Source organism: Bipolaris sorokiniana (assembly GCF_000338995.1).
Source record: "Bipolaris sorokiniana ND90Pr unplaced genomic scaffold COCSAscaffold_7, whole genome shotgun sequence".
Lineage (NCBI taxonomy): Eukaryota > Fungi > Ascomycota > Dothideomycetes > Pleosporales > Pleosporaceae > Bipolaris > Bipolaris sorokiniana.
Genome location: NW_006911901.1, coordinates 1,622,404 through 1,645,542, shown reverse-complemented (window position 1 = coordinate 1,645,542; position 23,139 = coordinate 1,622,404). Strand labels below are relative to the sequence as shown.

The 23,139-nt window shown below is 50.8% G+C and overlaps 10 protein-coding genes across 10 annotated transcripts; 3 read left to right on the top strand and 7 right to left on the bottom strand.

Annotated features, from left to right (window-relative positions):
* Nucleotides 1-162: 162 nt before the first annotated feature.
* COCSADRAFT_326413 (uncharacterized protein) lies at nt 163-945 on the bottom strand. The gene has a single exon (XM_007702100.1). The coding sequence runs from the start codon at nt 909-911 to the stop codon at nt 324-326; it is 588 nt and encodes a 195-aa protein (XP_007700290.1). The 5' UTR covers nt 912-945; the 3' UTR covers nt 163-323.
* A 152-nt stretch (nt 946-1,097) lies between these two features.
* On the bottom strand, nt 1,098-2,463 carry COCSADRAFT_37112 (uncharacterized protein). The gene is made up of 2 exons (XM_007701682.1): nt 1,768-2,463; nt 1,098-1,714 (listed from the first exon to the last, which is right to left on the bottom strand). Exons 1-2 carry the CDS (start codon nt 2,024-2,026, stop codon nt 1,359-1,361), a joined length of 615 nt encoding a protein of 204 aa, XP_007699872.1. The 5' UTR covers nt 2,027-2,463; the 3' UTR covers nt 1,098-1,358.
* A 188-nt stretch (nt 2,464-2,651) lies between these two features.
* On the bottom strand, nt 2,652-4,429 carry COCSADRAFT_171597 (uncharacterized protein; the record flags this gene model as incomplete). Its single annotated transcript, XM_007702099.1, has 3 exons — nt 2,652-4,020; nt 4,074-4,195; nt 4,259-4,429. 3 exons carry the CDS (start codon nt 4,427-4,429, stop codon nt 2,652-2,654), a joined length of 1,662 nt encoding a protein of 553 aa, XP_007700289.1.
* An 859-nt stretch (nt 4,430-5,288) lies between these two features.
* On the bottom strand, nt 5,289-6,376 carry COCSADRAFT_90070 (uncharacterized protein; the record flags this gene model as incomplete). Its single annotated transcript, XM_007702098.1, has 2 exons — nt 5,289-6,202; nt 6,256-6,376. 2 exons carry the CDS (start codon nt 6,374-6,376, stop codon nt 5,289-5,291), a joined length of 1,035 nt encoding a protein of 344 aa, XP_007700288.1.
* A 1,963-nt stretch (nt 6,377-8,339) lies between these two features.
* On the bottom strand, nt 8,340-9,354 carry COCSADRAFT_181611 (uncharacterized protein; the record flags this gene model as incomplete). Its single annotated transcript, XM_007702097.1, has 2 exons — nt 8,340-9,212; nt 9,263-9,354. The coding sequence occupies 2 exons, from the start codon at nt 9,352-9,354 to the stop codon at nt 8,396-8,398; spliced, it is 909 nt and encodes a 302-aa protein (XP_007700287.1). The 3' UTR covers nt 8,340-8,395.
* A 692-nt stretch (nt 9,355-10,046) lies between these two features.
* Nucleotides 10,047-11,250, top strand: COCSADRAFT_199906 (uncharacterized protein). The gene is made up of 2 exons (XM_007702096.1): nt 10,047-10,174; nt 10,228-11,250. The coding sequence occupies exons 1-2, from the start codon at nt 10,110-10,112 to the stop codon at nt 11,096-11,098; spliced, it is 936 nt and encodes a 311-aa protein (XP_007700286.1). The 5' UTR covers nt 10,047-10,109; the 3' UTR covers nt 11,099-11,250.
* A 2,256-nt stretch (nt 11,251-13,506) lies between these two features.
* Nucleotides 13,507-16,906, bottom strand: COCSADRAFT_199905 (uncharacterized protein). The gene is made up of 2 exons (XM_007702095.1): nt 16,188-16,906; nt 13,507-16,141 (listed from the first exon to the last, which is right to left on the bottom strand). The coding sequence occupies exons 1-2, from the start codon at nt 16,741-16,743 to the stop codon at nt 13,776-13,778; spliced, it is 2,922 nt and encodes a 973-aa protein (XP_007700285.1). The 5' UTR covers nt 16,744-16,906; the 3' UTR covers nt 13,507-13,775.
* Nucleotides 16,907-17,180: 274 nt separating this feature from the next.
* COCSADRAFT_143151 (uncharacterized protein) lies at nt 17,181-18,992 on the top strand. The gene is made up of 2 exons (XM_007702094.1): nt 17,181-17,594; nt 17,642-18,992. The coding sequence occupies exons 1-2, from the start codon at nt 17,221-17,223 to the stop codon at nt 18,774-18,776; spliced, it is 1,509 nt and encodes a 502-aa protein (XP_007700284.1). The 5' UTR covers nt 17,181-17,220; the 3' UTR covers nt 18,777-18,992.
* On the bottom strand, nt 18,976-20,781 carry COCSADRAFT_37103 (uncharacterized protein). Its single transcript, XM_007701681.1, has one exon. It carries the CDS (start codon nt 20,758-20,760, stop codon nt 19,315-19,317), a length of 1,446 nt encoding a protein of 481 aa, XP_007699871.1. The 5' UTR covers nt 20,761-20,781; the 3' UTR covers nt 18,976-19,314.
* An 85-nt stretch (nt 20,782-20,866) lies between these two features.
* COCSADRAFT_326338 (uncharacterized protein) lies at nt 20,867-21,172 on the top strand. Its single transcript, XM_007702093.1, has one exon. It carries the CDS (start codon nt 20,972-20,974, stop codon nt 21,134-21,136), a length of 165 nt encoding a protein of 54 aa, XP_007700283.1. The 5' UTR covers nt 20,867-20,971; the 3' UTR covers nt 21,137-21,172.
* The last annotated feature ends 1,967 nt before the right edge of the window (nt 21,173-23,139 follow it).

The window sequence follows — 23,139 nt, the reverse complement described above, 5'->3', positions numbered from 1 at the left end:
CGGCAGCGCATAGTAGCGCGCCATCGATAATATCAACATAGACATTTCATTGGTGAAAATTTGCCTGATAGTGGTGGGCGCTTCGAGAGTAATCTAGGGTTGCCACTCGGCCATATATTATTTCCGGGGGCCTAAGTCCGGCGTGACTATTATACAAGAAACACGCACTGAGTCGCAATGTCCAAATCGGGAGAAGCCCAAGAGATGTCGAATGAAAATTGAATTCAAGTACTACCGCTAGTAAACTGATCTCTCCATTTTCAGCTTTGCATGACTGCAAGTGAATGCTCCACATCCCGCCTTTCCTCCAACATCATGAACACCTAGGCAGCAGGTGCCCAAAACGCTCTAGCTACCCTTTCCCTACGCATCAGCTCCAAAAAATAGGCAATAAAAGGTCTCAAGCTTGTCGTATCCAGATCCACTGCAATCAAAGGATCATCCGACTCCTTAGCGTCAGTATCATCATAATCATCTGAGTCTGCCATTGCAGTGTACTTGTATCCATGGCCCACATACGCCCCTCGCCAGCGATGCGCTTCAGGGCCAAGGAGATAGAACAGGCACGGGTTGACTGGTTGACCGTTTCCAAACACGTTCTGATCGTGCTGAACCACAATCATGGTCTTGTACTCGCGCTCTGGAGTAATGCCGTAATGCGACGAGGTGAAGATGTCACCGTATGGGTTTCCAGACACATACTGTGATAAGTCGGCATTATCCACGTAGTGAGAGCCGCGCGTGCCGTCCATGCGCAGCCAGATGAAGCGTGGATGGAGTTCGTCGACCGGGAAGTAGATTGAGCGGAAGTGATTGGCACTGGGGCGCTCTTGAAAGTTTTGGAAGGTGCTGCAGAGTATGTTGTGATGCGCGGCGTCACGTTGTTGACAGGTAACTGAGCAGTACTTCATATTGTCGCATTCAGAGCAAGTGATTGTAGCTCCGTTGAGGTGGCGGAAACTGGATCAGCCACTGTAGGCATGCTGTTGAATCAAGGCAAGTTATCTGATGAATGATCCTGTGGCTCCAAGCGTGGCCACTGCTGTCTAATAGAGAACCTGTGCATGGGAAACAGAAGTAATATAAGCATAATAATTAGGTGTTTGCTATACTCATCTATGCTTTACGGTTTTACGATGACCAGTTCTCACTTGTACGTTTTATTAGAGGATTTACCAATCAATATCTTCAGACGCATGATGAGCACAAAGTAAAAGCAAGCGGCTATGGAAACTCCGAAACAGATACGCAGACTAGGTGAGGCGGAAGTAAGTCGCTAGAATAATTCTCTCATTTCAGGATCAGCGGTACACGTATCGCTACAACCTCTCTTTTCCCCGTCTATTGGTCTCCTGGCTTCAGCTCTTATCCTCAGGGCTAAAGTTGATGCTAATACTATTAACGCAATGTCTTTCGTCCTTGGGGTTGCCGAATCGCTCTCCCTTGAAAATATGACCCAAGTGACCTCCGCAATTATTACAGACAATCTCAGTCCGCATCATGCCTAGACCAGGATCTGGCTTCTGTCCCACAGCGCCGGGTATGGCATCCCAGAAGGCGGGCCATCCGCAACCAGAGTCGAATTTGTGGTTCGCTTTGTAAAGAGGCGCATCGCATCCACCACAGGTATAGACACCAGCGTCGGGGTAGTGCTTGTCGTATTTTCCAGAGCCGGGTGGCTCAGTGCCTTTCTTTCGGAGGATACGGAATTGCTCTAGGAATCGTCAGCATCGTCATAGCTGTAGTTGAAAGGACCGGGCGCCATACCAGGCGATAGCTGTGCCTGCCATTCGCCCTCAGGCTTCTGCACTGAATAGTTCGTGTTGTCGGACATGCTGCTAGAAGATCCGAAAAGAGCGCCCAAGAAGGGAATGTTTGGCATCGAACGGTAGAGAACTGCGCGCTGAGGAGTGTTGTAAATGGTGCGGCCAATACCAGTCGTGGGGCTGGATCGAAGAAAGGCGGTTGTTGTATTTGTTACCGTGTGAATCGTCCGGAGAAATGTTGGAAAGGAAGGGAAGCGCATGTGGAGGGAGGATATGTGAGTTGTCGTGTTGGTGATTTGAGGGCTGCGTTTCGTCCAACCGCGAGTTGATTACTGAGGGGTGGCGGAGAGCTTCGGCGCCACTGGGGAGCTTCGAGAGTCGCCAATTGCGTCATGAGTTTTGCGCACCATCAACACCATTACATTACCATCTTGACAGCCATTTGTCGCTCGACTGGATAGCACCATGAGTCCATATCCACAAGGGGCTGCGCTATCTCAATCAGTATGTGCATATACTGTCCTTGGGTCAGTATTCTAGATCTTTGCTTCTCTTCCCCTCATGTTTGAAACAGGGAAACCGGGTATTCTGTATCGAGTGGGGGCTTCGGCACAATGCAATGATGCCGATGATGAGTTGAAATCATGCAAAGAGAACAACAGGTATGTTATCAGATATAAAGCAAGTTCAAATTGCATGAAGAGGATGTAAAATTTGTATACGTTTGAATCTGTTCTTAGAAACGAAGAAAAGTGCTCGAGAATTAGTGTCAGAACCTTGTTGGACAACGCCAACTCTATCACGCATCCTACCAGCACTCCATCTCCTCTATTTCACAATGATAGTCCTTACAAACTAAGCACATCTCTCAAGTTGTCCCTTTCGCTAATAACTACCCACCACATTCTCAATCTCAATACTAGGCTGAATATACGGCCTAACCATCTTCCTAGCCATAGTCCTTTGCTCAAACGCATACGCAAACCCAATCAAACTCTCCTCACTCCACAGCTTTCCCGCGAAAGAGATCCCAAATGGGGCATTCGGGGCTGTAGCATTCAAGTCGCCACGTGGGTTTGTAATCACCGTGGTGTTAGCGGGGTAGGCTCCCAGTGGGACAGTGACCACCGGACCGCCAATAATGGCAGAGATACCAGATGCGACACGCGAGGGAAGTACCACAGCATCAAGATTGTAAGTTGCCAGTGCGCCGAGGAGACCGCCTTCGCCGCCGAGGTAGAGGCCTTCTTGGTATGCAGCCCAGAACTGTGCATCCGTGTTGCTGAAGTTTTGAGACTGTGCAATCGAGCTGTCAAATATCGCGGTATCTCTGTTAGGGTAGGCCTCTGCGGAGAAGCTTTGGGTAAAGCTTCTCACATCTTCCAGGGTCATGACGTTGTTGGGGTTGTATGTAAGTTGGGAAAGGTAGCTGGCAAGATTGGGCGAGAAATCGCCGTCGAGCACGATGCCTTCGGCATTGGATTCGAGATACTGGTCCCATGCGGTGTAGTTTGTTCCTTCTACAATAATGGCGCCGGCAGAACGCAGAACGTCAAGAGCGGCTTCAAAAGCGGCATATACTGGTGCGGTAGAGGCTCGAGGTGTACCGATGGCATTTCGTGGAACGCCGATGCGCTTTCCTTCCAAGGCATCCAACCTGCAGGCGGAGACATAGTCGGGTACTGAGGCGTTGGTTGTATTCTTCGCCCAAGGAATTGCAGAAGTGTAGTTGTCGTACTGATCGGGACCAACGATCGCTTGTAGAATATAGGCTGCATCCTTGACCGTACGAGCCATAGGCCCAACCGTGTCCTGATGTTCTGAAATTGGAATCACAAGTGATCTGCTGGTAAGGCCAACACTAGGCTTTATGCCGACAATATTGTTCACTTGACTCGGCGAGAGAATTGATCCATCGGTTTCGGTGCCCAATGTTCCAAATGCCAGCCCTATGCTGGCGGCGACACCACTCCCGCTGCTACTACCGCTAGGGTCTTGTCCGGGGAAATATGCGCCATATGTCTGACCACCCTGAGCGGACCAGCCATTTGAGGAATTAGATGATCGGTAATTGGCCCATTGAGAAAGATTGGTTTTGCCCAAGATGATAGCACCTGCTTTACGGAGCTTTGCAGCAACGGTAGCATCACGTGGGACCTTAGCCCCGATAAGAGACCAAGAGCCAGCCGTGTTATTCATCTCATCAGCAGTGGCAATGTTGTTCTTGATGAGCACTGGGAGGCCATGAAGGGGTCTGTTTCTGATTAGTAACTAAGAGTCATGTAGGTCGGATTAGAGGTGACAAACCCTCTGGATTTGCCCGAAGCGCGCTCTTCGTCCAGCTGTTTCGCGATAGACCATGCATCTGGATTGATCTCAACAACCATATGAAGCGTCTTGTTGACTTCAATGATCCGTCCCACGTAAGCCTTGCTTCATGTCAGCATCAAGTCCGACAATGAGACACAACAAGTCAATCCAGGAGAACTTACCTGTACAAGATCTAAACTTGTAAATGCTCCAGTATCGAGACCAGTAGCCAACTCATCTGCCGTAGCATCCAAAAGGGAAGGGAAGCTGACTGTACCGTTATACTGCGCATACACACTCGGGAGTGGCGCAAAGGCCAGAAAGACCTTCGCCAAGAACCAAGCTGAGACCATGATGCTGGTTGCAACGATTACAGTCTTGGAGGAGAGCTGTACAAGAAGAGATGATCGAGAGAGTGAATGTATATGATAAGGGGCAGTCTCATGTCTGTTATTATAACCATGTGTATTATGATGACCCGAGGTCGGCTCTTGCGCGCTTCCCATGTCGGACAAGGATCAGCCTGCGAGCGCGTTTCTGGCAGGGGAGGTTCAATACTGATGTACTGTACCTACGTAGTTTCCATGATAAGCACATGGAAATGTCACAACTTGGCTTGGCCACAAGGCATCGTGAGCTTAACAGTGACAGTCTATATGCGCGTATCTCCAAATGGGTCGATAATCGGTCACACTTTGCTCCTTTCAGCCCGTGTGGTACACTTGTATCACCTGAGCAGAGAATTTTCTGCTCATACTCTGTTTGCGATGTTGCTATGCGAGGCTAAGAAGCAGCGAAGTAGGATATGCACCGTGGACGTTGAACAAATGCATCTGCGATTGCGGAAGGTGTTGGCGGCGATCGTTGTCTAACTAGGAAGGTGCTAAGGAGGGCAGACTGAGGAATCAAAAGCTTGATGCCGCGGAAGGAGGAAGAGGCTACCGGTCGCGGATAGTTATCGATACACTTTACCTAGTGAGCGGTTTTGGTTTATATGTATGATGCAAGCACGGGATCTTGGGTGCGTTGTAGATGCTGCCGACCTTCCGCATGGGGGCGTTTGCATGTCGCTCACACCCATGTCTTCAGATTCGCCGCTCGGTTGAGAACGTTGCCGATGCTGCGCGTATGGACGCATCACTCTAGATTTCAGATCCGGCCAGATATCTATGTATGTATGTGAGTCAGTTGCATGCTGATGAGTGATTTAGTCTAGTCGAAGTAGCCTGGGAACAACCATTGCAGCTTCTTCTCCGCTTCCTGTCCTCGTCCTTCCTTCTTGGTCATGGCGCCCGCAAACCTCATCTGTCCATCCAGGTGCTTTGCGAGAACTTGGTCGACATGCTCTTCCTTGCTTAGCTCGTTCAGCACGGCGCCCACAAAGCGTCTCGCATTCTCTGCATTCGCCTTCATGTGTGCCATGACCATCTCGACATTGACATCCTCCTCGCCATCTCCCCGCCAGCAATCGTAGTCAGTGGCCATGCAAATCATTTGGTAGCCAATCTCGGCCTCGCGCGCAAGCTTAGCTTCGGGAAGAGCAGACATGTTGATGACACTGCCACCCCAGGATCTGTAGAGGTTGGACTCTGCCCGAGTGCTGAACTGTGGTCCCTCCATGCAGATGAGGGTGCCATTGTCGTGTAGTGTCACGCCCTCACCCTCGAGCGCATGTCCGCACTGCCTGACAATGGCGGCTAGGCGTTTATCAAAAGGATCACCAAAGCCTACGTGGCCTACCATGCCCCCCTCGAAGAAGGTGAATGGGCGGATGCCTTTTGTGCGGTCAATGATCTGGTCTGGCACCAAAAAGTCGCGCGGCCGCACGTGTTCCTGCAGCGAGCCGACTGCAGAAAAAGCAATGATGGTGCGGACGCCGATGTGGCGCAGCGCAGCAATATTGGCCTGGTTCTTCACTTCGTGAGGGGCGAGCTCATGGTGCAGGCCGTGCCGTGAAAGAAAGGCTACGGGAATGGGTTTGCCAGTCGTGGGCGATGGATGCTGCAGGATGGAGATTGGCGAAGATGGCTTTCCCCATGGCGTATTAATGTCAAGGGTTGCAGCAAGAGTAAAGCCTGGTAGCGATGAAATACCAGTACCGCCTATGACGGCGATGTGGACGGGTGCTGCAGGACAGGTCAGTACGAGGTTAGGCAACTGGGCGAGGGCGAATACGCACCGTCATACGTGTTTGGTACGCCAGCCATTCTGCGATAGGGAATCGAGATGTTTCTCGTCCAGATCCTGGTTATGTTATGAAGTTTGAAGGCACTTGGAGCAAGACTGACGCGTGAAAGCATTCAATGAGGGGCAGCCAACACGAGCGCGACAACAATTTCTGCCATGGCGGGGTAGCTCTTGCCATCGAACCCTGTCAGCACGAACGATAGACGCCAATCACGTGATCAGCACCCCGCGGTGATCATCACCTTCTGACATAGACGTCTGCGGTCCACAGTCTCTTACTGTGCCTCTTCCATTTCCCCATTCAGCTTTAGGGAATAAATTCTCCCTGTTACATGCAACAGTAGATTTTTGAACCTTCATATACGCTGCTCTCATTTCCGCCCTTCTTATAGCCAATAATTAGTTAAAGTTTTTTTCCGCTGCTGATGTCTATTTCTCTGTGACAGATGTCGGACGGGTCACTATTGAGCATAATGCGGGCTGGAGCGTATGGCTAAACATGCATGGGTCCCTGTTGAAGCAACATATGCTGGATATGTCGATTTTCTATAACTACCAAAAAACCCGTCCCTTCAATTACTAGTGCTACGATTTTACTACGAGCTTGCCTCGTGTTTTGATACTGAGCTACTCACTCTTAACGGTTTTTTTAGTGACTCTAAAATGTTTCACGACTACTTATCAAGCACGTAAGCATGGTAAGCAAACAAAATATATGGTAACAAAAGAGATGAGGAAGAAACCACTCCTTGTATTTGGCAGAGAAACAACCGTAAATTTAGACTAGTATAGTTATTCTAAACTAGCTTTAAGATATACTTGATACCCGGTTGAAACCCGCGAGTGTTCCGTCATGTGTACCAACCCGCAGTAACCACGGTATATCTGGTAACAGCGCATTGAGCGTACAACCCTCAAAGTCTTGCCGATTCCGTCACCTAGATTAGGAATTTAGCTTTATTGGTATTATATGGATTCCCCACTCACTCACCGACAACCTTCCTACAAGAATTTACGGGTGGTACTGACATATGACAGTCTTGACTCTACTAGTTTCCCGTGCTTGCGATCTTATGTCTGACACGAAAGGTTCTCTTGATCTAGGGCCAAATGGATCAAGCCACCAAGGTAATCCTAGAGGAAGGTTTTGTACCACTCTGCTGATATTCTAAGCGACAATTCTTGTTAGATCTCTATTCAGGTATTTCGCATACTCGACATCTTGTACTTAAACATCTGATCTTCACCTACTGCAGATCATTTCTGTTCATGCAGAGATTCCTCGCTTTAGGTTCAGAACCTAATTTTTGTTAGCTATCCTCCGTCTAACCCTCCACTTCCAAGTCAATTACAACTATGAAACCACTATTCGTACTCGCTGCCTTACTTAGAATGGCCATGGCACTGCCATCAGATGCAATAGCCATGGCACTGCCACCAGGGAATTGTCCATTTCGTGGCCATGGCACACGGTATTGTCATAAAGACTGTGGACATTAGTATGCCTTATGCTACTTAACTATGTTTTCTAACATTCACAGAGCCTTGTAACGCTCCTTACGACTGCGAGAGTGGCGTCTGCGAAGCTGACGATAATGGTAATATTACTTGCAGCGTGCGAGCGGTACGTCAAATTTTAATAGATGCCTAATTATTAATTGCTAAGATTCATACAGAAGAAGGGCAAACCCTCATAGAGAAGTGTTTAAGAAAGGGAAGTATAGGATTCGTATTTCAGTACTATGAGAGGTGGTATATTGTTGGTAATTTAGGTATAACTAGTTGGTATACAGCCTAAACCTAATGTCACGACCAATCAGGTAGCTAGAAACTACCCTTGAATTTCTAAAATACCCTCTGATCTAATTGTGCGTTTTATCAACTTATCTGAACGTGTACTAAAAACGAGTTCTTTCGCAACCAGAGCCTCGATGCGATGCACGCTGACACTAACAGTAGCAAAAATTCTCGTGTTGGGCTTCAACATCCCATTTGGCTATCATATCACTCCTATATATGCATGTGTGCAATGATCACACAGTCCAGATGAGCTTGATATTTGAGAGAGTGAGTTCTGCGGAAGACGACAGATCAGTCTATTCATCCCACACACTTCCCATCTCACTTCCGGATCAGCCATGGATGGCCATCCACTCGTGTCGCATGGCCTCTCCCACTTCCCAAACTCTCACGTCATCCACCACAAACTTGACCTTGTACTTGCTCATCTTGTCCCTCTGCACTACGTCAAAAAGCGTCTCTATTGCCCCCCTACAATGCTCGTCTCTCTCCTCCTCTGTCTTGGCCTCGGTCACAAATCTAATTACCACTCGAGCTCCCGCCTTGAGCTCGAAAAGCCCATCCATCGCCTCCCGCATGCGCTCTGGACTTTTTGGTACCCCGAACATGTACGCGCGGAAAGATCCTCGGTCATGTGACATGGCGTTGAGGCCTATCTCTACCTTTGCGACCAAGTCTTTTGGAGGCAGCCCGAGGCGCATCTCATCCGTCATGAGGAACCGCTTCATGACGCCCGGATCGTCGCTAAAGACAAAAGTAGATGTGCGGTAGTAGTTTTCTACCAGCTCATTGTACAATAGTTTCGACACGTATTTTGGGTTCCAGTAATGCTCTGGGAAATGTTGCTTCTTCCATCGATCGAAGTTATATGAGTACAGTCGCGTCAAGGGGTCCAGCGTGGTTCGGAAATGCTCGCGCTCGATGACTTCGATGCCTCGCGTGCTGAGATGAAGGTAGATCATGTCGCGCACCTCGCGTGGCAATCTGCTCATAATCTGATTGCTAAGTTCCAGACATTCCCTTCTTGCTAGTTGCTCGACCATGTCCTGTGTGCTGGGTGCGATGCTGGCAAGGTCCGACTCCAGCACAGCAAGCTCTTTTCTCAAAGCCACTACACGTGCTTTGCGAGTGTTTTCCTCGGACAAAGCTCTGAACCACCATATTAGCAGCGGTATCTGTAGAACTAAAAATATGCGCACCTGAACGTGTACTTCCGCAGTTGCTCATATGTAATACCACCATCACAATGGAAACTTTTAGATGTCTTGGATACTGACATATCCATGTTCATTTTAATTCAAATTTCCGAAATTGATAAATTATGTTTTTTGCTTTTACACTACAAGATGCTGTTTATCAAGGTGCTGCTGATTGCTTACTCGGGTGCTCACTCCGCGCTGATATCTCGACTGATGGTCGGAAGATTACCCTGTTGGGTTATCCCACAACTCAGCATCGCCAATACACTGGCATGCTGATCTTGCGTCAAATTTGCTCGTCCTCACTGATTGGCTCCCCATCAGGGAGTGAACATTTTCCCTCTTGGTATTTGAAACAAGAGGGTTTAAGAAAATATAAGGACTCAAACCGTCTTCTCTGCCGCGATTTGGGCTATTTTTAGCCAAGTACCCCCAATTTCTTTATCGACCAATGGGTGTAGAGGCCAAGGAGATAATCACTGTACGTACGTAGGAGGTTGGATCAATGGCAGACATCGCTACCTCTTCGTACCGTAACTCCTGTGCGTGGTCGACATGAGGTCACTGGAAAACTTGGTCAATCAACCGATGGTGAACAAATATTCTTGAAATTTATAGGCCTCAAAAAAGGGGTGTGAAGTTCCAATGTCGATGTGGAGGCGCTTGTCATTTTCGCGGAGCTGCCTGTCAGGCAACCACCCCAAAAGCGCCACAAGTCTGGTCCCGCCACGCGTATAACAACAGCCTTGCAACCACCTGTTAAGGTGTATTCCTGTCCTCTCATAGGGAAAAATCTCACCAAAACGTACTTTTAGTAAAGCAGAATTATTGGTTGCTACGTGTTACCATGGATTCGGACTCGGAATCAGAATTGATGGAGAACCCTCGAGACTTTGCGCAAGTCCTGCAGCAGTGCGCATCTTCCGTTCGATACATTGATGCATCAACCCCTCTAATATGCGCAGTCTTCTTATGCAACAAATTCAAGAGTACCAAGAAACGCAAGCTAGAAAACCAAAGGAACCTAGTCCAATTGTAGAGGAAAAAAAATCGGCTCTTCGTCCTTTGTCACCACGTGAATGTCATTCCCTCTGCACCAGCGTGCACCAGGCTCTGCCTCGCGAGATTAGAGACATGATATACGGATACATACACGCTCACGAAACCATCTACGTTGGACCCGAGTACTTTGAAAAAACAACTGTGCCATGCGAATCAGACGCAAAAGCACATTACTGGAGTGCCCAGTATGTGGGAACCGAGATGCAGAGAGAAATGATTGAAAGCTGGTACCGTACGACACTATTCTATTTCTACGACAAGGGAAACAACAGCAGAGTTATTGAGAGGTTTCTTGTTACCGATCGATGGGGCCACGACATCAAACCGCAGGATCTCATCTGCCGTGCTCGTGTCGAACTGAGCGTGGAGGAACGCTTGCATACCAAGTACAAGGAAAGGCCCTGCTGCGTTGTCAAAGACGCAGGAGGGAAGCTCACGAGTGTGTTCAAACTTTTCCATCAATTGCCAAATCATGTCGAGTTTTTCATGCGTGTCCAAACATACGACGCGCCCCATACTGGATGCATGAGTGCGTCGGAGTTGTGCGGCGCTATTCATGCTCTAGTCGAGGAACTGGTGACTTTGCATTCTATGGGACATCGAGTTGTTGTTCAGTGGCCAGACTTGAACAATGTTGAGCTTTCGTGGAAGAATGGTGCATTCAAGGCGAGTGAGTGGACGAAGCAGCTGGTGCAGGCGGCACCTATGAAGCTAAATTATAAGTATGCGATGCCGGAATCGAGTGCTGGAGATGTGTCGCAGACTACTGAATGATTCGAAAGTCTTGAGACGGGGTCGGTTGGCAGGGCAACAGGCAGGCTTTTAGTGGAGTGAAAGCGAGAATGATCTAGATGGGCGTATTCCCCATATCCAGCAAGTGCTTATTTCATACTAGCGTCGATTAGTATATCACAAGCAGTTAGGTGAAGTGAAGCCTTGCACCACTTGCAGAGTGACTCGAACGATCACGTCTCCCCACTGCAGCAAAGGGGCAGTATTTTTGCATTGGATTTGAGGTTTGAAGTCTTTTGATTAAATCCAGGATCAAGTGTGCGGTTCAAAATACCCCCTCCAATTGTTATGCAAAAGCTCACTCCATATGCCTTAATCATTTAGGACAAACACTAAGCTCGGCACACTGGGTGCAGCTATATTCACCGAGAGCTACCATCTACTACTCGTGACACAACTGCAGCCTTGTCAGCTTGTACCCACAGCAAAACTGTATTTTGAGTCAGTTCCTCAAAAAATCAAAGTCTCCACCGCGGCACGGTATCCATCAAAACATGGTTACAAGATACTGACTTCTGGCAGCGTCATGGATATAGACCTAGAAGAAGAATATACATCCAACCCTGCTGTTCGCAAGTCAGGGGGCCCAACGATCAGGAACTTCGGGAACAAACCTGCCACCCAGCAAACCAACGGCACGCCCACACAACGAACTGTCACCTACCGCGACGTAGCAGTGCAAACCTTGCCACCAAGCAACGCCGAAACATTCCGAAAAACCTGTAATCGCGAGCCCACGCAAAAGGAGCTAGTCAGTAAAATTGGCACCGCAGCCACCGGCCGTTACACAGCCGTCGTCGGATCGAGTCCCTACATAACCATCATTGGAGCGCCATTTCCTGCCCCAATCTCTCTAGAAACAGGAAAGACGTACTCGGACGCTCCATTTCAGACCCTCAGCGTTACTGATCGCAAAATCTCTATTGTACGAGCAAAAGTAAAAGCGTCAATATTAATCACCAAACAGCGCCATGTTGCCCAAGCAGCAGGATACAAAATCTGGTGCGAAAAGAAAGACGACATGATTGTACACGCGGAGCAGTGGCCCATTCGCATTCAGTTCGATGAGGATGGGAAGGCTATTGATATTGATGTGCATGGAGTTATGCTACCGAATATCTGCGGTGAAGAGATCGGTTCGACTGCTGCGTTATCGGGGAATGAAAGTGCAGTGGTGTGGAATAGGACACATCCTTGTGACCGCGTCAATGCAAATGCTTCTACAGTAACACGCTTTTCCAAAATCACTGGACAAGAGACTGATTTCAACAACAGCATCTGAAACGTATCCCCACATTAAAGTCTGGCAACCCTGTGAAGACTTACCAACCATGGGCACCGGAGAATTACGGGTACTTTCATCAAGGTCCATCCGAGGACAAGAACTCATTCTTTATGAACTCAACATCAGAATATATGAACGAAGGATTTAGAGGCTATGGAATGTGGGCAACGCAGCAGTTTGAGAAGATGGATTGTGGCATAGAGATCGTCGAACCGAGGTTTGTCGACAAATTCGTTGTTCACGATGCCACCAAGACTGAACCTGAAATGCCGCCCCCAGCACCAATGCCGCCGGCGAACAAATTCAGCAAACGCAATCGTTGGGACTTACCACCACGCCATTCAACTACTATGCCAAAGCACCGCGAAGCTTCAGAGCACACTGCGACTGCTTACCCGCTAGCTGATGAACAGTTTATGAATCAAGATCTGACCGAAGTACAGAGAACCGCTATTCCAACGAACATTGATCAGTCTCCTAAAGCGTCTGACTTCAACCGTACCAGCATGGAGGAAGTCCCACCTCTAACCATCTCGCCGCGTCGAACCTCCAAGAAAGAAAACCCTCATCCATTTGCTCCCAAACACGAGCACAACCGCCACCGGATTTCCAAACAACCAAAAGGCAATCTAACCAAAGCAACAGATACAAGCTTCCAAGACTACATCTCGCGTATCCGCAAATCAGCCGCCAAATCCGCAGTCCGAGACGCGCAACAAGACCGACCCAGCAAGATAGAATCGGCAACTCAGAACGAAGCGCAAAACCTCGATCCCTACGCCCTCGCTCGCGCTACGGAAAACGCCCGTCGTGAGACTGTCGCTCAGCAACGCCCCTCGGTGCTCTCGCCCGGGTTGCTGTTTTCGGTTTATGATACGTATCGACCTGAAAAGGGAATACAAAGCGAGCGAGGAGATGAGTGATGTGGCTAGTTCATTCGCGGAGCAGGATGAGAAGAAGATAAAGGAGCGGTATGGCATCAGGAAGAACTATGGTGGTCGGAAATAGGCATCAGGGTTAAGCAGGGGAGGTTTCACTTGAAGAGAGAGAGAGAGAGAGAGCAAGTAGGATGTAAGGAAAAACAGGGGGGACAGATGGATAAAAAGGGTGTACGATTCAAGGCGTAGCTACGTATAAAACTTAGTGGGAGATAAGGGTTCGTGAGAACAATATCAATCTAATAGCCCTGATCAAAAGACAAGAAAGAGAAAACGCCATAATCTCCCAAGAAAAAAGGACACATACGGGTATCACCATATATCTAACCATATCCATCCTCGTTGAAAAAAAACACCTTCCTCCATCCCCACCTCCCCCCTCCCCATTTCCATCCACCCTCACAAAAGCGAACGAACGAAAGAAAGCATCAAGAAATCATAGATTGCCAATAACAACCATAAACCGCAACTTCCCATCCGTCTTCTTGACTACCGGCGGTGGATTTATGCCACCCCCAAGCGCATCCTCCGCCTCCCCACTAAGCGTAATCTCATCCAGCATAAGCGTACTACTCTTCCACCCCCAACTCTGACTAAAATTGAACCGATCAGGCGCACTCTCGTATATACTCAACATTCTGCCCCCCTTCGAAGGGCTATAAATTTTAAAATATGTTTTGATAGTGGGGCGGGCGTCGACGTAAGGGGGTAGAGCGGGGATCAAGGAGCGGGTTTTGCGCTGGGAGCGGGATAAGAGGGAGGGGTTTGTGTAGGCTGCTGTGTCAGAATCTTGGTCGGAGTCTGAGGTGTCGGATTCGTGTTCCGAGGGGGAGTAGGGGGCGTGGGCGCAGGAGGGGGAGTCGGTTGAGTCGCTGGATTGGGGGAGGGAGGTGTTCATGTTATGAAAGCCCCATTGGGGGAGGCCGCGCGAGGGGATGCGCGACATGTTGCCGCGTCGCGAGCTGAGCGTGTTGCCGGAGAAGATGGAGCCGTGGAGACCTGGAGAACCGAGTGTTGGGTCGGGGTCGCCGCCGCTGCCAGAAGTGTCGTCCTCGGCGGTTGAGTCTACAAAGGGAACACGGGTGCTGCGTCTCCGGTCGCGTGGATCGCTGCGCATGAGCATTTCCCTTTCCAAACGTCCGATTCGTTCGTCAACGGTACCATCATTTTGCTGGCTGAGAACACTGGCTTGGACAGTCTCATCTACCTCACGCTCCTTTGCACGATGGAGGTATACACCAAGTTGCACATTCTTTGCAGAGCGGACCTTTTGGATATAAATGTTCCAGAGAGATCCAGCGTATGATACCGTACGCGAGTATACTCGCTTCTTCTCCTTGAGAAAACGCGGATTGGGGAACTCGGCGGAGAAACGGAAAGGAGGGAACTCAGTGTAAGCAATCGGCCTTGGCTGTCCAGCGTTTCCACCGCCGGCAGATATCGGGCGTCGTGCAAAGTCCATGCGTGTATTTGGGTTAGTCAGCGTTGCTGGAGTTGATGCAAAGTCTGTTGCCCATTGAGCATCTTCGGGCTGTAGGGTGGCCGACAGGCGCGAGGCATGGCGTTGGAAAGAGCTCGACGTTGTAACAACAGGTTCGGCTCCATTACCGAGTACAATGTTGCAGTCTGAGCTTGGGATCCAAAACTTGCGTGGCTTTCCGTTTCCGTCCCAGCTATCCGACCCAATTATTAGACCACTATCGGCTGCGTTCTCTACTTGTTGGCCCTTTGAGGTCAACTCGCTCCCACTCTTGGTAGCCACATTGAATGCTTCGGGACCAGGGAGCGACTGCGATAGGCCTAGTTCCTGCGCGTTTTCATCCGTGTTGAGCACCCTTTGACGAAGGGCCAGCTGCTGCCAGAGCGAGCTAGAAATCACGCTGTCAGGCATGACAGGGAGACCAAAGACATCGCGAGCACTCTTGATGAACTCAAGCTGTTCAAATTCCATGTGGATGTAATGAATGCCTTCGTCCAGCAGCACAAGTATGCGTTCAATGTCGGGTAATGTGTACAACGCTAGCCATTCGGCGTGGGCGTCGGATGATGAGTGAGCGGCGGTTAGGGCATTCTGCCGATAGACGCCGTCGAAACGAACAGCCATGAAGCGTAGGGAGTTGGGCGCTTGCGGCACAGGTTTCTGCCCTCGCTGAACCAATCCAGCATCAATAGCCGCCAGTCGCAGTCGGCGATCAAGGAGGCGCTTTGCGAGCACCCATCGATCCCACTCGCTGTCTACAAAGAAGCCGTCAGAGCCCACCAGCTCGCGAATAATATCACCCGGCATATCGTCCCAGTACTTAAGTGGCATCTCCCAACCGTTTCTACTCAGCATGGCCTTGGCCGACTCGAGGATACGATCGCCGGAGCGGCCGTAGTAATTGGAGGTGACGAGCCGGATGAGGTAGGCAAGCGTTTCAGGGGCCATCTGACGCAAGATGGACTCAATGGCCGAATCTATGAGGTCCTGCATCTCCAGCCAACATCCTGTTGCAAAAAGACCGACAGCTTCAGCATCCATGTCTTTCGAGATGTCGACGCCGTAAAGCTTCCGTATGGCAAGCTCAAAGGCTGCTTGGGTGATGCTAGAGTCAATCTCTTCGGGGTGCAGAGTGACTTCTTTGGACTGGCTTTCGAGCCATGGCTCAGAAAGGGCAGTGGTGAAGAATGGTGCGCGGTCGAGGATCAAGCGATGCAGAGAGTAGCGCTGGCCAAAGGCTATGACGGTAATGTCTGAATGGCGGCCTTCAAGCAGTCCACGGGAATAGAGATGGTCTGGAAGGGGGATTGCTTCGCCGGAGGCTGCCAAGATTAGTTTCACACTGCAGCAGATATAGAAGGGCATTACCTCGCAGATACAGAGGACCTGTTGCGTTATTGTAGGATGGAGCACGTGAGGCTGAGCCCCCAGCGCTTTCGCTGAAGAGGGTACTTATTTCTGTACGAAAAGCATGCTCTGAACGCATGAGATCCAGGGTGGTGCGTCTTTTGCCCGAGTCCTCGAGGGGCGTGTTTGGATCATCGGCACTCTTTTGTGCCTGCTCAATTTCTGTCTGCAGTTGAACTATGGGCGGGCGTTCCTCCGGGGCCAGTGGCCTTGCCGGTCGCTTTGGCATGCTGGGGTGGTTTGCGAGGGAGGGCATGGAGCTGGAGTGGCTGAGAATCCTCCTGTGGGTTGCACGGGGTCTTGAGCCTTCACCGACTGAGGCAGATGGTTCAGAAGGAGGGACTGAAGTTATATGGGGCGAAAAGAGGCTGGTGGGTGGAGTGCTACGTAAGCCTGAGCCATTGTCTGTACCCTCAGTGTCGCCGGACGTGCGCACCGAGCCATCAAGGAGGGTTTGGGCGTCATGATTGTGGATGGTGCTCCCTTGGCCGGCAGGCGGCTGGTGGGCGTTATCCATTCTAGGTCTGCTACAGGTTATATATGGAGCACATTGGTTGGCGAGGCTTTGGCGGCCGGACACGCGGTGAAGAACAGGCGGGGTAGTCGCAGCAACACGCGGCGTCTGACACAGTAACAGTGTCTAGGATGCTCGAGGAAGAAAAAGAAAAAGAAGAGTCACGACAGATTTACAGCGAGGGCAGCGGGGAGGAGAGGACAAGTCACGGGGCCATAACACAGACTAGGCACATCACGCATCCGCTGGCGAGTGCTGGCAAACGGCGATCTTCGCTGGCTAGGGTCCGGTGATGCAGTTGCGACGGTGCAGAGTGGGTCGCGCCTTCCGTCTGTCAACGCCGCATGCAGGGGTCCAATGCTTGGCGCCGCTTCCGGACCCTGGTACCGCCGAAAATCCGTAGTCGATGACATGACGACCTTCTCTTCTTCTTCTACTTCTTCTCCTCTCGTGTGAGTTGCCCATTGTCTGTCGCCCACAATGACTTCCATATTCCAGGCTCTCCCGCAGCTGCGCATTGCTGCTCCCCGTCTTTCACGCCGACTGTTTTCCTGCAGACAGTGCCTCAATTCGCCAATTCGCTCCGCCGTCCCCACATCTACTCGTTCGACCCGCCCGTCTGTCTTGCAATCGGTGAGATGGAAGTCCACCCAGCCACTTCGTAGCAGCGCCGCCATTCAGGCATCGAATGCGAGTACTGTCTCGCTTGCTGAAGCTGCAGCTGCAGCAGAGGGAAAGTCGAGCAGCTTCCCCAAGACGACATCCAAGAGCGTCGCATACTGGCTATTGGGCAGTGCCGCCAGCGTCTTCGGCATAGTCGTCTTTGGTGGGCTGACTCGCCTTACAGAGTCAGGGTAGGCATGAACTTTGTTGCGTCAATTGCACCTGCTAAGTCGCACAGGCTGAGCATCACCGAATGGCGCCCTGTCACCGGCTCGCTATGGCCCATGAGTGAGGAAGAATGGGCGAGCGAGTTCAACAAGTACAAGGCCTCGCCCGAGTTTGCCCTACTCAACTCTTCCATGGACCTTGCCGACTTTAAGCAAATCTACTTTATGGAATGGGCCCATCGTCTCTGGGGTCGTCTCATTGGTGTCACCATGGTCCTCCCGACTGCCTACTTCATTGCCCGCCGCAGAGTTACGCCCTCGATGGCCTGGAAGCTTCTCGGCATCTGCGGCATGATTGGCTTCCAGGGTGCTATTGGATGGTGGATGGTCAAGAGTGGCCTCAAGGACGACCTTTTCGAACCTGGTAGCCACCCCCGCGTTTCCCAGTACCGCTTGACTGCCCATCTTGGCACTGCCTTTGCCGTCTACTGCTCCATGATCCTCACTGGCCTTTCCATTCTGAAGGAACACCGCATGCTTGCAGATCCTGCAAAGGCTGTCGAGACCATCAAGGCGCTACAACATCCAGTTCTCCGCGTATTCAGGGGTTCCGTTGTTGGGCTGACTCTCCTTGTCTTCACCACTGCCATGTCGGGTGCCTTGGTCGCTGGTCTTGATGCGGGGCTGATCTACAACGAATTTCCCTGGATGGGCCTGGGTCTTGCCCCACCCAAGAAGGAGCTCTTTGATCCCTTCTACAGTCACGTCCCAGACCACTCCGATCTCTGGTGGCGCAACATGCTGGAAAACCCTTCCCTGGTCCAACTTGACCATCGTATCCTCGCCACTACCACTTTTACCGCTGTGATGAGTCTTTTTGCCTACACTCGCTTCTCCAAGGGAGTGCGTACCACGTTGCCCAAGGAGGCCCACAAAGGTGTTCAGGGCCTGGTGCATCTCGTCTCGCTGCAGGTCACCCTTGGTATCAGCACTCTCATCTACATGGTTCCCACCTGGCTAGCGTCTGCTCACCAAGCTGGAGCGCTGGCCTTGTTGACAGGAGCTGTCGTTCTTTTCAGCAGGATATCCATGCCACGCCGCGCCGTCCTTCGCCAGCTTATGAAACCCCAGGCTCCTAGGACAACTGCTACACCTCACATTGCTTCCCGTTTGGAAGCGGCCAAGGTTGCAGATAAGTCATTATAGTTCATGACGCACTTTTGCCTATAGATCCCTTGTATAGTAGCTCTGTACAGACTCAGCATATACCAGCTTGTACGATATGTAGGTTACCACTGTGTGCATCGCACCGTTACTCTCCTCAGGTTATTTCCTTATTCCATCTATACGATTATACCACCATTTCACGAATGAATCTGTAATGAGTCGCTTATCATGCATGCTCTCGTTTTGAGGTACCGTGCACATGCTGATTTTAATGGTTTGACTTGCATCACGTGGGCTTATCGCTCCTTCCAAACAACATCTGTAGTACGTACGTAAGCTTTTCAATTCTCTGTCCAATGCACGATTACATAATCCCCGACTACTTACACTGGTCTCGGCCGCGTAGTACAACATCCACCTTGTTCCTGCATCCACACGTGCCCAGGCCATGGATACCACAGCATATTCGTGCACACTAATCTCCAATTTTGGTCTGATGCTTCAATCCTACAAGAAAAAGCAAAAAACACCATAGGTATCTTTAAACGCCTCGAAAAGTGACTGAAAAAAGAAAACATTAAAACGAAGCCTCCTCAACCCAAAACGCCTTGAGGCTGTTGATTAGGTAAAGCGAAATACACTTCAACCGTCGTCTCTGCTCCTCATAAAGCCGATTCAGCGTCTCTGCCGAAAAAGACAAACTACTCGCAAACACACTGCACGAGGCCGGCGCCACCGCCGCTATCTTCGCGCCGAGAAGATCCATAGAAGCGCGCACGTGATACAACTCATCGAGCAACTGTTGAACCGCCTTAGGGTCCCCCTGGAGGACAACCGGCGGTGACACACTCCCGCTGCTGCGATTACTACGCGCAGAATCCGGGCGGGTCGGGGACGAAAGAACGGAAGGAGACGAGGAGGATGCGGATGAGGAGCGCGACTTGCGTCTGTCGTAGTCTGCGGTGGTTGGTGTACCGAGGCTACGGGACGCAGTGACGTATGCGTCTAGGACTTTGGACATTGTGAGGCAGACGACTGCGAGGAAGTAGGCGTCGTGGGAGCTGTCGCCGTGCAAGATGGCGCTGATTGTTGCGGTGGCTTTGCTGCATTTGTCCATGAGACTGCGGAGGCGGAGCGGCTGCTGGGGTCCCCCTCCTACGAGCGGAATGGAGTTAGTACTACTCGTATCGCTCAAGCAGCAGAGGTGCTGCATTAGCTGCAGAGCCATTGTGAGCCCCTCGTGCTGCTGCTGCGAGGCTGCGGCGTGGTGCATGGCGGTTTGGTAGGGCGTCTGCATCTCGGAGAGCAGTAGGGCGGTTTGCTCACCAGTTGGGGTTTGTCCCGGCAAGCATGCTGCATCGAGGAGCATACCTAGGTCGGGCTGCTGCGGCGGGTCCTTGGGCGAGTGTCCAGGCGCTGCTACGTCGTTGCCCTGCGTGTATGCTGCATATGCTGCTGTGCCGTGAGGCATGCCGCCGCTGGTGCCGAGCAGCGGTTGGGCTAGCACGTCGGATGCCGCGGCGTCTGTGACACTGCTTGCATCGTATACCTGGTCCAGTGCAGACATGTTGGCGTCTGGGAGGAGGAGCGAGAAGTAGTCGTCTTGGACTGTACTCATCTCAGGGAGCATGCTGCTAGCAGTATCTGCATCGAGTGCCTCGAGCCCCGGCTCTATCATGTACATGTCTGCTGCTCCGTCCTGCAGCTCTACACATCCCGACATGTGAATGTCCGGTGCGTCATACATGGTCGACGACGACGATGCTGTTGTTGTGGTTGTTGCTGTCGTCATTGAACGGCTCAAGCTCTTGCGTCGGGCGGCGACATCACTGCTCTGCTCTTTGGCATCGCTGTCTCGCCGCGCCAGGGCCTTCCTGCCTGTCCGCTGTGTGACGAGGTATTCACACTTTGTACCTCTCTTGGCGCACCGAGCGCATTGCGGCTTGTCCTTGGAGCATTTGGTCTTGGATGCCGCGCACGATTGGCAGCTATCGCGCAGCCGGATGCCGGTTGGCGGCGGCATGGGTGGTGGGGGAAAATGGGGAAAAGGGTGGTGTGATGGAGTTTAGACTGTGGAGGGGTGGACTCTAACCCGACGAGCAGGTTTGACCAAGAGTGTTGTGCAACCTCTGAGAGGGATGGGTATCGTCGATCAGATTGCGTTGGGTTCAAGTTCTTGTTTGCGTAACGAAAAGAAGAAAAAAAAGTGTATAAAGATGCCTGGAGTTTGAAATATGCAACTCGGTTTCGGGTCTTTCGTAGCCTTTGTACCTCTAGATGCATGGGCATGGGCGTTGGTGTTCTGGGGGACGCTATTGCCAAGTTGGACTTACAGCGGAAGCGGCCCTTTCTCGCAGCGCGAATTGCTCCTATCTATCGTTTGCCAAGGTACCCTGTAGTCTTATCCCCCGAAAGCTGTAAGAGCTTAATTGTACCCTCGTTCTTTTCCAGCTACGCGTGTTTTTTTGGTTTTTTACCTTCAACCCACTTTGACTTTTTTAGAAGTTTAGGAAAATGATTATCAGACTGATGGGATGCAAGCCACACGTGTAGTCTTCGTGGAGGACCAATCATTGCTATTTCTTTGGTTCCCGATGGAATCTTTTGGAAAAAACTTCTCTTTGTTTGTGCAGAATTGTGTGTGAGTATCACGTTGCTAAGCGGTGGATTCCGTGTAACAATGGGGCATTGTTTGTCCGTTACCTCCTCACTGGAAAGGATCATGCCGTGTAACGGCTGCTAGTGCCCGTCCCGGTAAACGGTTGCTGAGGGTGCGTCGCGGAGAGGCAAAGGAAAACTCCGCTGACGATGGGCATTCACATGCAGAAAGGCTTGTCGCTTGCTTGATCGAGGCCATCTCGATCTCGGACGCCAATGGCTTGATCGAGTGCGTATATTGCGCAGTGTAGATTCCGATGCCGTACAGATCGCCAAGCAGTCACGACATATGGGTTGTGAAACACGAAGTGCAATGACGTTGCAATATCTTAATGTTGAGTTTGTAGCATAGGATGCTGTGATGTAATTCTACATGCGTTGGAGGCCTTAAAGTGCTGGTATCATCACTCCAAGTCTGCTGGTCGTAAAAGGTACCAATCGTGTCACTAGTAAGAACGATATGATTATGTTCCTCTTGGTACTTTGGATATACAATCGAAAGTTGCGGCTCATGCCCGGTGGAATACTCGGTACACAAGGCGCTTGTAGGGATGAATAGCGGGCCGTTGGGGCTACGTAGGCGAACTTCTCCGATCGGCGATTGCCAAGAAAAACGCCTCTTAATGTGCCAGTGTTCGTCATACAGTAAAGGGAAAAGTCGCGGTTAGCTGTATCTGACTGAGAACCATACAGGGTCTGTAGACGTCTTGGCGAGTAAAAACCAGCTCAGGGTGTTGCTGTTCTGCAACGGAACGTGCTGGAAATCAAGGAATGTATAGGTTCCTGCGGAACTATTGTGGGCTAGAAGCGCGTAAGTTAACATTGGACAAATCGGGCCAGCATGCTCTCATCGAGCTTATATAGGGAGATCGAGACATCAAGTGCACAGAGGTATGCAAGGCTTCCCTGCGCCTGGCGTGAGGGGACAGGTATGTCTGCAGCCTTGTTAATGAACACATAATAGACCCGAGTCAGACACAGGGTTTTTGTTGAGTTACTCCCATATGAACTGAGTAGGGGTTGTTTTCAGGCTTAGACCATGGGGTGATGCTACTATATATGAGATCTATGGTTGGTGCTCGAGACGGTCGCATCTGGTTCTAAAAAAAATAAAGACAACTTTCCTGGCTGGGCAGGTCCAGTCGGATCGACTTGCGACGGCACTACATCAAAACGTTGGTAAATTGCCGTTTACGGAGCATGGGGTTGAGGAATGTGGTTGAGGCTCGTGGCTGAGGGGATTAGTGAGGGGAAATCTGCAAGGCCCCCCCTTCTCTTATTATCCCAACCGCTTCCACCCCAAACTACTAGATGATTCTGCCATGTTCCCCCGGACAGGAGGCTCGTCGCACGGTACGGGCCCCTAGCGCACTCCGGGTCGGGCCATGTCACCGTGCCGGGGGATGCCAATGCGTATTAGGTATATTACACGCATGTCGAATGTCAGTTGACGTAAGCGGCGAGTTTGGCATTGGGGGCCTTGTCCGCACACTGTCAGCCAGGTGCATCGCCCGGGTAGTTGTAATTCAACGCACATCACGTCATTTAGGTGTTTTGTAACAGTGTCGGATGATGTGCGGTATTTGGAAATGCCTGTGTAAGGTAAAGTGGAGCCAGTGTCGTCCAGTTGCATTGCCATAGCGTGATTGCGAAATAATGCCGACTAGATGTCAGCGACCTGCAGCATCACGTGTCGCTTACCTGGCTAATCATGCGCTACCATTCATTCACGCCTGGACAAATG